The 14457-nt window shown below is 46.9% G+C and overlaps 1 protein-coding gene across 4 annotated transcripts in view; it reads right to left on the bottom strand.

Moving 5' to 3' along the window:
- Window positions 1–13682, bottom strand: part of UBE2F (ubiquitin conjugating enzyme E2 F (putative)) — a 53824-nt gene extending 40142 nt beyond the window's left edge. The window contains exons 1-3 of one of the 4 annotated variants that reach the window (XR_004623693.1): window positions 13507–13673; window positions 3920–3949; window positions 580–645 (exon numbers count right to left, since the gene is read on the bottom strand). Coding sequence is in view for 2 of the 4 variants with exons in the window: in XM_019806944.2 (XP_019662503.1) it covers window positions 580–645; window positions 3920–3949; window positions 13507–13624 (214 nt within the window). In the remaining 2 variants the exon portion in view is untranslated. Of the gene's footprint in view, window positions 1–579; window positions 646–3919; window positions 3950–13506 lie in introns of all 4 variants that reach the window. The other 3 variants (XM_019806944.2, XR_004623694.1, XM_019806946.2) reach the window with 3 other exon arrangements.
- Window positions 13683–14457: the final 775 nt, after the last annotated feature.

The raw sequence follows: 14457 nt of genomic DNA, 5'->3' as shown, positions 1-14457 counted from the left end.
AGTAAGAAAAAACTCCAGTCCTCCATCTTGCTACCCAGTCTGACCAAAAAGGGACAGGTTACCATCCTGGAGCACCTGGAGCTTGGAGGCTCACCAGTCCTAACGAGGACAGCTGGTAATCTGCTTACCTCCCTGTGCCAGATCCTGGGCTGAAATGCTTCACACACCTAACCATCCCACGGGATAGGTCCTATTTGATCCCCACTTTCTACCTGGGTGGGCTGTGCAAAGAGGTTATGAAGCAACTGAACCATGATCACACTGCCACGAATGGCAGAGCAGGATCAGAACCCAGTTACGATTTCAAAGCTCACACTCTTCACTGTACCAACAGCTTCTGTGGCCGTTCACTCCAGCTGTTAGCCTGTACTTCATTTCCACGTATACACTGAATGCCACCAATTCCCTTTATTCTGCTTTGACTACAAAGCACATATCTTGTCTTCATGTGGAATAGTTGTGACTTTTGTAACTTTCAAAAGTGAGAGGACAAATCAAGCCAAAGATTCTAGATTTAGGCAGCCTTTAAACTTTGCTGTCTGAAAATCACTTTAACACTTAAGTATGTAAGGATATTACCTGGGGTTACAGTTAGCTGAAAGCAATGAAGCTTGTTTGGATCAGGAAAATGCACCTTACATGTACCTGCAAAAGAAACAGCACATCAGGAAGGTCTGACAGCTAGCAGCAGTCCTTATGTGGAGGCTAACCTTGAAACACACATGGAGTTGAAGGTGCTAGAGGAGTTTGTAGACTCCTCCTTGCTTCTGGTTTGACAGTAATTGTGCCAGTGTGCTAAAATTGCAAACCAGTGATTTGCCATACAGCAAAACCAGAAAAACCCAGGCCAAACTTCTGGGCTGTTCACCCACCACCATACTTACTCATACCCACCACAGTAAACTGAAGTTCAGAAGAAGGGTACCCATGAAGTTAACTCACACCCAGAGTTTACCATAGCATTAAATAGGAAGGGAAAAAAATCTTCACAGCCCAAGTGGCAGCTCAGTTTGCTCTGCTGGTCAAATGATGCTCTGCTCAGATGGCAACACCCTATGTCCACTGTACCACATCAGAAGGGGTCTGGTAAATCAGGACAAGGAGTTCTCACTGGGAGAAGAGCTAATGGTTAGTGGTAAAGGCAGGGGAAGCTGGCTACATCTTACATCTGCTTCCTTCAAACAAATGGTATCAAAAAATGGCAAATACACAAAAAGAATAAATATCCATTAAATTGGGAAGGAATGATGTAGAAATTGTCTATTATTTTATAAACTCAGAAAATATGCTAAACTCCTTGGGTCACTTGCTGACTTTATTTCTTACAAGTCCCACCACTGAAAACACTTGCCTAGTTTTACAATGGTATGAAATTTCATCAAAAATAGGACGATTCAAATTTAGACTTAGAAATGGCCCCTAGAGATCATCTAGTTCAATGTCCTCAAGCATGAGGTAACACAAAGGTCCACAGAGGTTCGGCGGCTAGCCCAGGATCACACATGTTATCAACAGAAGGTTTTGTTCCCAAATTAAAGATGAGTTCATGGCTCTTCTCCCTATACCACGCCTCATTTCATTTTTTTTTTGCCAATCCCCCAGAAAATCAATGTAGAGTAAAAGGAAACTTAATCCAGAAGAGCAAGAAGGGGTCTTAGACATTACATTGTCACATTCCTTATTTTACAAATAATGAATCAGTGAGCCAATGGAGTTCAAAAGACTTCTGCCAAACCACACATGTGAACTGTATATGGGCTTCATTTCTCCTAATCTTGACTTGAAATGAGAAATGCTATCTTTCCAGTGAGATCTATGCAACAGAAACGTAGGACAAGGGCTTGGGGAACATCTCACTTATTGGCTGAAGTCAGCAGCATTTCTTCGTTTTCATACTTGGCATTCCCCTTTGTTTCAATAGAAGGACAGACATAGAAATCCATCCCTCTAGAACAGATTGGCCCACCAATAATAACGAAGTTATCAAGGCAGATTAGCAAACAAGTACTGAAAACAACCAAACATTTTTAAAGCTCAATAACGAAAAGTTAAGAGACAGGTTTTTGCTTTAGTTCAAAGCTTTTCCTCTGTCTGCAGGTATGGGCTAACATCTTGTACTTCCATCTCTCTAAAAGAGGTATTCTTGTCAACAGAGAAACTTCTATAAACTCGCATGTAGACAGCTCCGAGCTAGTCCTGAATGATTACTAAGCAGCACTGCTACATAGCAGGTTATTTTGTTTTTCTTAGTTAATACTTCAGAGATATTAGTAATACTAGATAAGACACTAGAGATTTATTCTTTGGTGGCTTCTCGTTTCCTCTTTAATGAGCTGCGTACTTTTGGAAAGCACGGCTTACTTGTATAAACTAATTTAGACCTCCCCACTCTGATGGCACAGAGGGCAGGGAGAAAGCGAGAAGAGACAACACGCAGTCTCTTTAATCGGACACTTTAGCCATAAATGCTAGGGAGATGCCTTTTTCAAACCTAAGGTATTTAGTTAAGATCCTGGTTTGAAAACTAATTACAGAGTTTAATTGTTTTTATAATTTCTTTTTAAGTAGACTCCCTGCCCAACATGGGGCTTGCACTCACGACCCTGAGCTCAAGAGTGTATGCTCCACCGACTAAGCCAGCCAGGTGCCCCCCAAAGTTTAACAGTTTTCAAACCAAAATTTTGGATAAAGTTAAAGCTATCCTCTATGGGTTAAAAACCAATAATTTCTGTAAGAGTCATATTTAAGGACAAAATGAACAATGTGTAAGTGGTTAAGTTTTTGTGGCCTTTGATTAAATGTATGCATGTGTGTGTGTGTATATATATTATATGTATATATTATATACATATAATATATATAAACCCTTTAAAAGAAAACCCCAAGACACTTTCTTCCAGTTCTGACTAGAAGAAAACTTTGAGATCAAGCAATTCAGGGATTTTAAGACATTTTTGGCTGAGACCCATACTAAGAAACCTATTTTATATCACAACCCACCACACTCACAGATAAATACCATACACTAAAAATAACTTTTCAAGAAACTACGTGTACTTACCCTTACAAATGATTTTATAACCACTTAAGGGTCACACCCACTATCATCCTTCTAACTGTAGTTGGCGGCAGGAACAGGCCCTCTCTTACCTGTGTCCGGTAGGCCAGAGAGACCAAACTCCCTAGAGCATTCACCCAAACCAGGAGACCCACGTATAAAACATTTCACTCACACTGACAAACATCATCAGCCTCAGAACTATTTTTAAACAAATATGATGACAGAAAGTTCTAATTAAAAAAAAAATACTAAAATGGTCAAAACTTTCAGGATTTAATGGTATTATAAAAATTTGGGACAAGATTAGTAACAGAAAAAGAAAAACAACCCTTTGACAAATTAACTGCCCGGTAAGCAAGTATGTTCACAAGTAAGGACTGCACAGCGGGTCTGTGTATCTGAGCTTCCAGAAAGGACCAAGGACACCTGGTGATATAAGGGGTGTGGTCACCCCACCTCATGCATGGAGATACATTACAGGCAAGCACTTTCTGGACCAAAAAGGTGGTACTGTCAGTCATGAAAACAGGACCATCTGTCACTGATTTACAGATCTTTACACTCAAAGAGGGCATGGGACAGAATACTGTGGAAGAGATACAAACCCCAACCAAGTCACCCCTGCCACAGGAAGGAGAGAGAAGGCCCCTCCATGCTACAATCACGAAGATGGTAAATACCTCACTCTTACCCGAGCCTTGACAAAATTCTGCTACCTGTTTGCACAAAATTAAAACCTACTCCCAACATGCACGAGAAACAGGCTTTTGGCTGTGCAAGGTCATTAAAACATAAAAAAAGCTTCTCCATGCAGTTACTTTGCAGCACTTACTGTCTGGGCAGGGATGCTGTACTTACACGGTAAATTAGCTTCAAGCTCCGCGACCTCTGTGGAAACAAAAAGACTGTTGTTAATACCAGTCAGGTCTCCACATAAAACCGCCAGCTCTAAACTGGCAACTTCTCCCAGAATGCTGAGGAACAAAAAGGACTGACGTAACTAAAACCTACACTTGGTCTAACGTTTAGGCTTCAAACCATGGAACTGCTTTCAAAGACTCAAAGGGACTTGCAGGATGCCAGCAAGTACAGTCACAGGCCCTTGGAAATGTACTTAGTATAAATGAAAATCATTTAAAATTCACACAGAAATCACCCATAGGTAAATGGTCACTAAAGTGTTTTCGAAAGTCTTGTTCCCCCACATAGCAGAACTGCTGCCCTTGCTATCTGATCTATACATACACCTTGTGTCTCCTCCAGTTCTTTCAGACCTGTCTTCCTGTGCGGCTCACCCAGTGTGTGCTTGAACTATTCCAGTAAGAGAAAATTCTGCCTCCTGCCGGGGCCCCAGGCTGTGCTGTTATCCGGCTATCTGTTAACATCTTGCTAAATGCCCAAGAAAGGGGGGCTTGGAGCCTTGGCTCTGTGAATCATCACTCACTCAGTGTTTAAGCCCAGCACCCGCTCTGCCAGGACAAAGCTGCAAACCCTTCACTACAACTATTAAGAGCTGAGGTCTGGGGGCACCCAGAAATAAGTGGGCAGGCAAGTCAGCAGTGCCTCAGACATAGTAAAACGTGCTCTGGAGTTCTGGGAGCACAAAGACTCCCCCCAGCTGTGGAGACGAGAGAAAGGAGGTCTATGGGCCAGGATTTAAAGAAGAAATAGAATGAAGTCCAGCAGAAGAGGAAAAAATGCATTCCTAGAAGCTAAGTTAGTGATGTGCAAAAGCACAAAACACAGGCCAGCATAGAAACCAGAAGGCGCACAACGCAGCCAGAGCAATGGATACAACAAAAGAGCAACAAGAAACAAGGTGGAAAAACAGGGCCAGGGTGTTGGAGGGGCCCTATGTGCATGGCGTAGAATTCTAAACTTGAATCTACAGCAATAGGGGGCAAAGGGACATTTCTGAATAAGAGTTTCCAAACTTTTCTCAAGAGGACAACTTTCGAAAGGGCAAAGCAGAGGCCAGGTGACCTGTGAGGTGGGCACTCCGATAGGCAGCAAGGGCCTAGGCAAAGGCAGGGAGAGCCCTGCGTGCACAAAGGACAAAAGGATCTGCCACCTGTGTGGGGTGGGAGGGTCAGAGACGGCAGAGGGCTGACACGCTGGGGAGTCCTGGGAGAAGGAAGCTGAAATCTGGGTGCACGGCTAGGGCTGAGGAGTCTCTGCAGTGATGCCACCTGAACGACATGAGACTGACAGAGGAGAGAACAGTGAAAAGACAGAAAACACAGGACAAAGGCAAGGGGTCCCTCATGACAAAAGGCGGAAAAATAGTAACTCAGGAGACAGACTAATCCGAGGGAAATGAGGTCCCAGTTAAGGCCATGAAGTGTGGATCAGATGCTGCTGAGGGCACTGGAAACAGCAAGAAGGCAGGTGGCAGGATGGAAACCAGATTACAAAAAACTAAGAAGTAAATGGGTGGTCAAAATATAGAAGCAGTGGATATGACAACTCCTTCATGTCAAGTACAGAGCGGTGGGCAGGAGAGGGGAAGAGGATGGCAGAGGCCATCATGTGGCAGAGCAGAACAGTGAGGGTGTTAGTGGGAAGACTGGCAGATGGCTCCATTCTGAGGCCAAGGGTTTGAGAGTCCCACAGGCCTTTAATATCAGCTATCTGAGAATCTGGCTACAGACAGGGGACCCACTAACTGTGTTCACTCTGGGGTCCAGGTATTTAGAATGGGCACCCAGCAAAGTGGAGTGGGGCAGAGGAGGGAGGAGCTAGGGAACGGAAAGGTGCCCACGTGGGCTACAGTGCTCTATCCGTTGCTCCAACCAGGGAGAGAGAAAGAGTACATCCTTCAGTGGAGCTGGGCACCGGGAGAGGAGTGACAGTTAATGATCGTCTTGCTGTGACTGGAAAAGGAACAAGTTTTGCGATGAAGTATAAGCCTGGGAGCTCTGTTTTCTTGGCCGCCCTGTGTTGTGGTACATTTAAAATACAGTCACTTAACAAAACGTAATTAAGAATCCCATGAATGTACACTATTATTATTCTTTTAATGACCAGAGTGATCTTTAGTTTCGTCCTTCTGACTGGCGCATTCTCACCCTTCCTCGGAGCAGGGCACTCACTTAAGAAAACAGTGTGCAGCAAAGGGGGGCTGAGACCACAGTGCTACCACTCTGAGGTCACTGACACGGGGTCCTCTGAGGGCCACCTAGAGCCACACTCTGCTCCAGACGCTCACACAGGGCATTTGTTTTATCAAAAAAGCACATATTTTGTCAAATGAGTCATTCATTAATCACTTTAAAATAAATGTTACCTATATAATTAAACTGTATGCTTTTAAACTATATGCATTTGCATATTTTATTATACTATTATCTAGCTTGTTGGTAAGAACTTACAAGAAACTGTCCTTGGGGGCCCTTGTTTTGAGAAACTGATGTTGGAATTGGCTTTCCCTGGCAAGTCTGTCCTGTCTACAGTTGTGAGAACTCTGGCAGTCCAGTTTTAAAAAAAACCAGTGAAATAAAAAACATGCCCAGAGGATTTGAGAAGAGGGACACAAAACAGAAGTAGAATGTTTGAGAAGACCGTCTGGTGCCAAGGGACGGGGCAGAGGGAGGTCAGGACACAAGAGGGCAGCAAGGCACTGACCAGGGGTGTGGTGGTGATCGAGCAACAGAACCGGACCCGTGCACCACAGGGACGGGATGGGGGGCCAGAGGGTTGTGTCCCGAGGAAGCCTGACTGTAGTGGGACGGGGAATCTCTGCCCTGGCTGCACATCACTCACCTGGGGAGGTTTTTGCTGCCCCTCTTTTTAGTTAGTTATTTATTTATTTATTTATTTATTTATTTATTTAAAGATTTTATTTTTTTATTATTTATTTGACAGAGATAGAGACAGTCAGCGAGAAAGGGAACACAAGCAGGGGCAGTAGGAGAGGAAGAAGCAGGCTCATAGCAGAGGAGCCTGATGTGGGGCTCGATCCCTAACGCCGGGATCACGCCCTGAGCCGAAGGCAGACGCCCAACCGCTGTGCCACCCAGGCGCCCCTGCCCCTCTTTTAAAAACAGCTGTGGTGAGGTACCATTTACTATAATAGACCCACTTTTAGTGTATGATTCAATAATTTTTAGTAAAATCTGGAGTTGTGCATTTATCACCATAAGCTATACCTGCTGAACTTTTAAAACTCCTAGTCCTATGCAGACCCATTACACCAAAAGTTTTACGTGGGGCCTAGGCCTCTGAATTTCTTACTCTTCCCAGGTATCGGAAACTGCTACGGGATATTTGGCCATGTTAAAATATTCACACACAGCTATTTACATACACGGATTTAGTAACTTCACATTGTAGTCTAGAGTTCAACTCCAAAGATGACCATTATGCTTGCATCTCCAGGTTCAGTGTTACTCAGTCAAGCGAAGTGGACAAGGGCCAGGAGAGCCCCACCATAGTCAGGGCCTCCGTAGGCTTTTGGTCCAAGAGCAGGCAAGAAATACAATCTTGGGAGCACAGGAATTTCAATAAAGATAGTCAGCATTTTAGTTCAGTCCAGTGCAGAAGGTAAAATAAGCCACATACTCTCATGGAGTTGTCACAAATGACACAAGTTTCTCTACACTTCAAATGATGGCAAATAAGAATAGCTATCGCCTTAGAATCTACGTACAAGAAGTCTATGGCCAAAGAAACAAGCAAATTGCTTCACGGGCTTGAGAGGCCTCTTTGCAAAGCAGCAGCCCTTCCCTGCATGACCTCACTGCCTGCAGGACACAACCCCTACCTGTAAAATAGCAAGAAATTCAGATATTTTAAACCTGCTAAAGTCTCGCCTGTTCCAAGATGCTAACACCTCTACCCCTCACTGGCCCAGCCTTTCTGGGGGGCACCTTGCACAATTCCGAGGCTGCACAACTTCCTTCTGAGAAATTAGACTCTTTTCCTTTCTAACTAAAAAGCAAACCACAGAGCCCACTTGAAGCACGACTGCACCGAGATATCAGATTACAAAATCCACCCGATGACCACAGTGGCCCCCACACGGCACGTCTTCACCCCTTTCTGCCACAGGCTGCTCACAATACAGTGCTCTTCCTGTTTCTCCACTGCCTGCCCCTCAAATCTGCACCCTCTTCATGGTAGAGACTGTAGTCGGACCCAGCCCTGCAACCCCATTACTTGGCCCTGGGCTTGGCACACACAGGGTGCTCAGGAAACGCCTAACAAATAAGCACACTTGCCAGCAAGCTGGCCGTGCTCTTGGTGTGCACGTCCTGAGATGTGAGAAGACTTTCCCCTTGTGTAGTTAGGGACCAATGCATTCCAAAGCTGCTGTGGAAGTGTGTTCCCCCCAAATTCCTATGTTGAAGCCCTAACCCCGCCCCGCCCCCATTATTAGGAGGTGGGGCCTTTGGGAGATGATGACAGTTAGTCGAGGTCATGAGGGTAGGGCCTTCACAATGGGATTAGTGCCCTTATAAGAAGAGATACCAGGTGCTTGCAAGCCAGGAAGGGGTCCTCACTGACGCCATGATCTTAGACTCCCCAGGCTATAGAACCATGAGAAATAAATGTGTGTAGTATTTGCTTATGGCAGTCTAGCTAAGACAAAGGGCCAATCACCGAAAACAGATGGCTCTTGGGAAGAGCCAGCTCCAAGCCCCATCAGGCAGGGCAGCTGTGCCATTCCACCCAGGGAAAGATGCAGCTACTTCCCAGAAGACTTGATTACCTCCTTCCACCTGAACCACTACCTCTTAGATTTCTTTGACTGGAACTTTCTCTGAGAGCTTCCCACCCGTCTTTAGGTGTTGAGCACCCCCTCCGCAGTCTCAGCATCCATGCACAGTGCCCTTATCTGGGAGACACCTGAACTAGGAAGGGCATTAGCCCCTCCACAGGGACAGCACTGCTAGAGCCGAGAACTGAGGACCTCACGGCCCCTCCCATCAGCCCTTCTACTCAGGCTAGAGGCCTTTTAGTAGCACACTGCCGAGTGCCAGCCCAGAGCACTCACAGTCCCCTCCACACACTGAGGAAGCAAGGCTATCACCCTGAAAATCAGCACAACTGCTATAGCAGAGACTGGTATCAACGAGAATGGAACCCAAGGCCTCATGCCACCCCCACTTGCAACATGAGTTGACGAGGTCAACAACTGGCTTCTACAATCCTCCCTGCACTACAGGGCTACCGGGTATACCTAAGTGGGGCCACCAAGCTTTCTGGGCAGCTTGACGGTTATTTAACCCTTCAACAAAACATTTTTTAAAGGTTAACCTTGGAGCCAGCTGCCTTAGCTCCATTTTAGCAGGACTCTTCCCCTCTGGGTCACTACTCCAGCTTTTATTTTTTATTTTTATTTTTATTATTTTTTAAGATTTTATGTTTAAGTAAGCTCTACACCCAGCATAGGGTCTCAAACTCACGACCCTGAATCAAGAGTCATGCACTCTACCGACTGAGCCAGCCAGGTACCCTTCAAGTTTTTAAAATACATATTGTAGTGCCGCTAAGTGCTCTGAATATTCTGCCAACATGACAAGCCAAACCCTGAGCCCACCCTCAGGGTCCTGGGCAGGGCCTGGCATAGAGAAAGCAGCTCTGGAAAACAATAAATGGTCCTCTTTCCCCCACTCTTCCAGGAATTGCTGGAATGGGGCCCTCCCTATCCCATCCCATGACTGAACAGCTCATGTGAACACAGCAGTGCACCTGAGGCGGCACCTGCACCCTGGGAAGCATATGCAGGTGGGCAGCCAGGCCTCTCTGCTCCAGGCCTGGAGCATGGACAGCCACACACCACAGCCACGGAACGCCAGGAAGCACTGGGGTGTGGGGGCTGGGATGGATAAAGGTACACACAGATTCATTCCCTCTTATTCCCCTAATTCCAGAACTGACCCTGAACTCAGCACAATCCAAGTCTCCACATTTAATAAAGACTAATAGAGGTGAAAGGTTCCTGCCAGCATGCCTGGAGCCCTTAGGGTCTTTAGGGGGCACTAACAGTAGGGTGGCACACAGCAGGGACTAAAATGTCTGTTGAGCGAAAAAAATGAAAGAACAAGGAGACACACACAATCTCATTACATAAAAAGTGCCAAGGTTCTGCTAGCTAAGACCCTGCTAGGCTATTCTGGTAGGTGGGGAGCACCATCGGACTTAGAACTTTCTGGACTCAGTGGCCCCACAAAGGTCCACCAGAAACTCAGTACCATCTGCCCTGTGACTAAAAACCCTGGTGATAGCTCCCCAGTCAGGCTCAGACCTGCAGATCTGACACTCTCTCCACATTGTCCCCAGCTCCTAGGATTCAGGGCAGACAGCAGCCCTCAGTCCTAGCCCAGAAATACTCGATTGCTCTACACCCTCCAGGGACTGCTGCTACAAGTATCTCTCCAATTCCAGCCTGAAGGATGTCCCTGAGTTACCTGAGGGGTGCAAACAAAAAGGTGGTGTGACCAAGGTGCCAGCACAGTAGAAGCCTCCCCTGGCCAGCTGCTCCAAGGCAAGCTCTGGAGAGTGGACTCCAGCCTTCCAGAGGCAAGAAAAGGAACAGGAGCTACAGCTCTGCAGCCACTACTAGCCCTCACCATTAGCACCAACTGTCCCTGCCAACCCCCAATCTCCCCCATCCATCAGCTCAACCTTACAGCCATCTGCACCAAGCCAGATCCTGTACCTTTGGGCTACGGGATACACTGCGCTCCCACCCCCCCACCTCCCCACAGGGCTCTCAGCAGATGGCCTTCAGCAATCAGTCCTTCCAGGGACTGTGTAGGTTGCACAGACCCCCTCACCCCAGGACCCTCATCCCTCTCAGGGCAGCCTCTCTGGCAACTGATCCATGCAGAGCAGGAAAACCTGACCATCTCACCTGACTGGGGACTGCTCTGAAGGCTATGCTTGCCCTAAGCAGAGGCTGTCTGGGGCCTTCCCCAGAGGTCGATTTCTTGCTCTGACTGCTCCTGAGTCCTTCACCTCCCTCTACAGGTATTAGTCCCAGGGATACTCCTTTATAACTATCCAGATACCAAATTCCCCACTCGTGGGAACCCAGCCTATGGTACTGAATCCCAAGACACATTAACATACTTTTCTACAAACTAATGATGCTCATGAGTAACATTCCCACATGAGCCAAAGCCACAGCCCAGGATGACACTGCTGACTACTGCAATCTTGCTGAACTCAGACATCCAACTTTTCTCAAAGTTCCCAAAGGGGGCTTCCCCTAAAAAGAACTTTTCCGTAATCACCCCTTAAGTGCCCACAACGCCACAGACTCCTAGACTCCACGCACCACTTCCGCCATCCGAAATCCCCAGAATGAAGACCTCCCCCACATCTAGCCAAGCAAAGGAGTGCTTTAGGGGCAGATCAGGAGATCATGGACCATCAGAGCATCCTTCATTAGGTGCCTGTTCTTCACAGCCCCCTCTCAGGCCAGGGCCACCCTTCCTCTCTCCCCACCCTTCACCACATGCCCAAACTGCTCACCACTCAGCCAACCCAGCCTGGTCCAACAGTCCCCAGAGGCAGGAGGGATCAGGCCACATGAGGTGTGTTACACTGAGCCCTGCTGCCCATAGCTACCCCAGAAACCTGATAATCACCAGTGCCCTGGGAGGATGGAAACAGGTGGCCCCACAAGGTGGTTTTGCACCTCTCTCTCTGATGAGTCTCACAAAGTCAAAGGACTTGAGCAGGGCCCTGTAAACCCAGCCAAAGATATCTGTCCTGGGAGCAGGGACGGAGTCCAGCCTCCATGGGCTCCCCAGGGCTGCATCAGGCCCTAGAGCCATTTGCGAGCTGTCAGGTGAATCCTCGGGCAGGGTGGAAGGTGTGCAGGAGCCCCTGCGCCTCCCTGAATGCTCTTTTCAGTGGACCCGCACTTCTCTTCTGCTCATTCAGCTTCCGCTTGTTGCGTCTGTTCCCCCAGAGCCTGCCCCACCCCAGACTGTGGGTCTGGCTGTGCTGCTACAACAAAGTTGTACTCTGGGCACGTTTCTTAACCTCTGAGTCTCAGTCCTTCAGCTGCAGAATGAACCACCCACCTGGCAAGGCTTAGCAGTCAAATAAGAACTGCCCTATGAAGTGTCCAATGCAGGGCCTGGTCCCAAGTGCTCCATGATAAAGATATGGTGAAGAAGACAGTCTACTCGCTGCTTCCACCTGCTCCTCCTCAGCTAATATCTGGGCCTTCCTCGCTGTAAGCCCCAGGCACTAAAACACCCTTCACTTAAGGACCACATCAACACATCAAACCCCTTCCCCAGCTTGCCTGGCTCCTGGCTTCCTCTGTAGATGGAACCCTTGAGCCAGCATCTGGGAAAGAGACTCAAGTCCTATCAGGCCCATCCAAGTGAGGAGCTGCAGCCCATGTCCCACCCTCTGAGCACTGCAGTGCCATCACAAATTCTGAATTCAATCTGATATAGTGGGTAATGTCAAAACGTAAGAAATGATTCTTACTCCACCATTAGCCAGTCATCCATTAGGCTGGATAAACCAGAGCTAGGCCAGATTCAGGGGTAGGGAGAATAAGGAAGAGTGCACCACCCAAGACTCCCTGAACCTGATGCATTCCGGGTGCCACTCCTGCCGAGCTCAGCAATGCCTCATTTCTGAGAAGGACAAACAGTGCATGCACTCACACCAGCTCTCCTGCTGTTAGGTGTGTTTCAAGACATACAAATGCCAGCAACCTCATGGTGTCTACCTGATACGACAGGAAAACAGGCAGTCCTAACCAACTGTATAGCTCGTTGCTTCCTAGCTCCTATACACTTAAGAAAGGTAAACACGTGCCTTAAGGAAGGAACTGTTTCTTCCTCACCTTTTATAGTCTTCATGACCCCAGGAAACTGCCTTTGCACCTCACAGTTGTAAGTCTGATCAATGAAAGAATGCAAAAATTCCATACAAACACATACATACTCTCACACACTATATACACCCTTCTCCAAAGACTACAGCTCTAGGACACTCAAGTTATTAATTCTGTGACGGGAACTAATTTTGTACAAGGCTCTCTTCAGGCTGTGACTTGATTGAAGTACAGAAGGATCCTAGGGATTACTGAATTCCACTCCCTCCCTTTAGAAACTGGTGCTGAGGTGTTAGAGGGGGGCTCTGGAACCCCTTGTGATTAAGCACAAGAAAGGAAGATGCTCCCCTGACCACCACACCAGCCAGACACTGACAGCACTGAGACCAGAGTACCACAGTCCTCCCACCAGCACTCTGGCAGCCCCTACAGAGCATATTCCAAGTGTGCAAGACATACCACATTTTCTTGTCCTTAGTATTCCCACAGTACAAAGTCCTTGTAAATGACAGGCAATTATATTTTTAAATATTTTCAATATTTTCAGTAACTGGCTGTTTCATATCCCCAAAGAGCCTCCAGTCAGACTTCATTTTGTTATAGTAGAGAAACCAGCTTACATGGATGACGTTACCTTTAACAAGCAGCCTGTCTCTCACAGATACCCTCCGAGTGGAGTCGGAGGCTGTGGCTGATGTCCGGGACCCTTTGAGACCGTCCTCCCGCTTCAGTTTGCTTGCCAGCGTCAGCATTACTGCTACCTTTACCCTGAAAGACAGACCAAAAGTAGGGTTACAGACATGTCTCTAGACAATGACTGGAAACTGAAGACAAGGCCATAGGTAGTTAACTTTTACCTATACTTTAGTCACAGAAAAATTCAGCATATAAGGCACATTCATAAGACTGGATTCCTTATAATTGATCTGGGAAATCTCTATGCCATCCTCTGTAAGTCTGATTTTTTAAAGTACACAAAAATTTTTAAAAGGGACAGCCATGCATTTAACATTCATTGGGCATCAGGCCCTGGGACACCGTGGTGACAAGGCTCCCATGAGCTCGTGGTCTAGGGAAGCCTCCACCAATGGGTTCCATTTTGCCCCACCACTGTTCTCTAAGTGTGCCCCTCTCTGCTGCAGGGACCACGCACCTGTGTGTGTGGCCCCTGTGCCTGGCCCATCGCAGACTGAGGGGAGCATCAGCCCTGGTGAGGAGGAAGCAATGCAATGCCTTCCTTTTCTTCTCCCTTAAGAAGCATCTTTGCATTTATTTATGTTGTGTCTTATTTACATTTTTAAGGCAATATCAACATCAATATTAAGTTAGAATTAATGCCCCAAACTAGACTCTCTTCACTGGCTGTTTCCAACCCATCTGTGTTTCAGGCACCCCCTGAAACTCACTCAAAGCTCACAGGGAAGGACAATAAAGACCAAACACAAAAACTGGTTACCAGCCCAATATTTCCATAATTTCCTTTGTTGCTTTCACATTACTTCAATACCGATTGTTTTCAAAAGAAAACGATCTAAAACTTCCAAATGAAAAACTTGACTCAACACAAAACTTTTAGTTTGAGGCC

Source organism: Ailuropoda melanoleuca, chromosome 2 (genome assembly GCF_002007445.2).
Source record: "Ailuropoda melanoleuca isolate Jingjing chromosome 2, ASM200744v2, whole genome shotgun sequence".
Lineage (NCBI taxonomy): Eukaryota > Metazoa > Chordata > Mammalia > Carnivora > Ursidae > Ailuropoda > Ailuropoda melanoleuca.
This window is presented reverse-complemented; position numbering and strand designations above follow the sequence as displayed.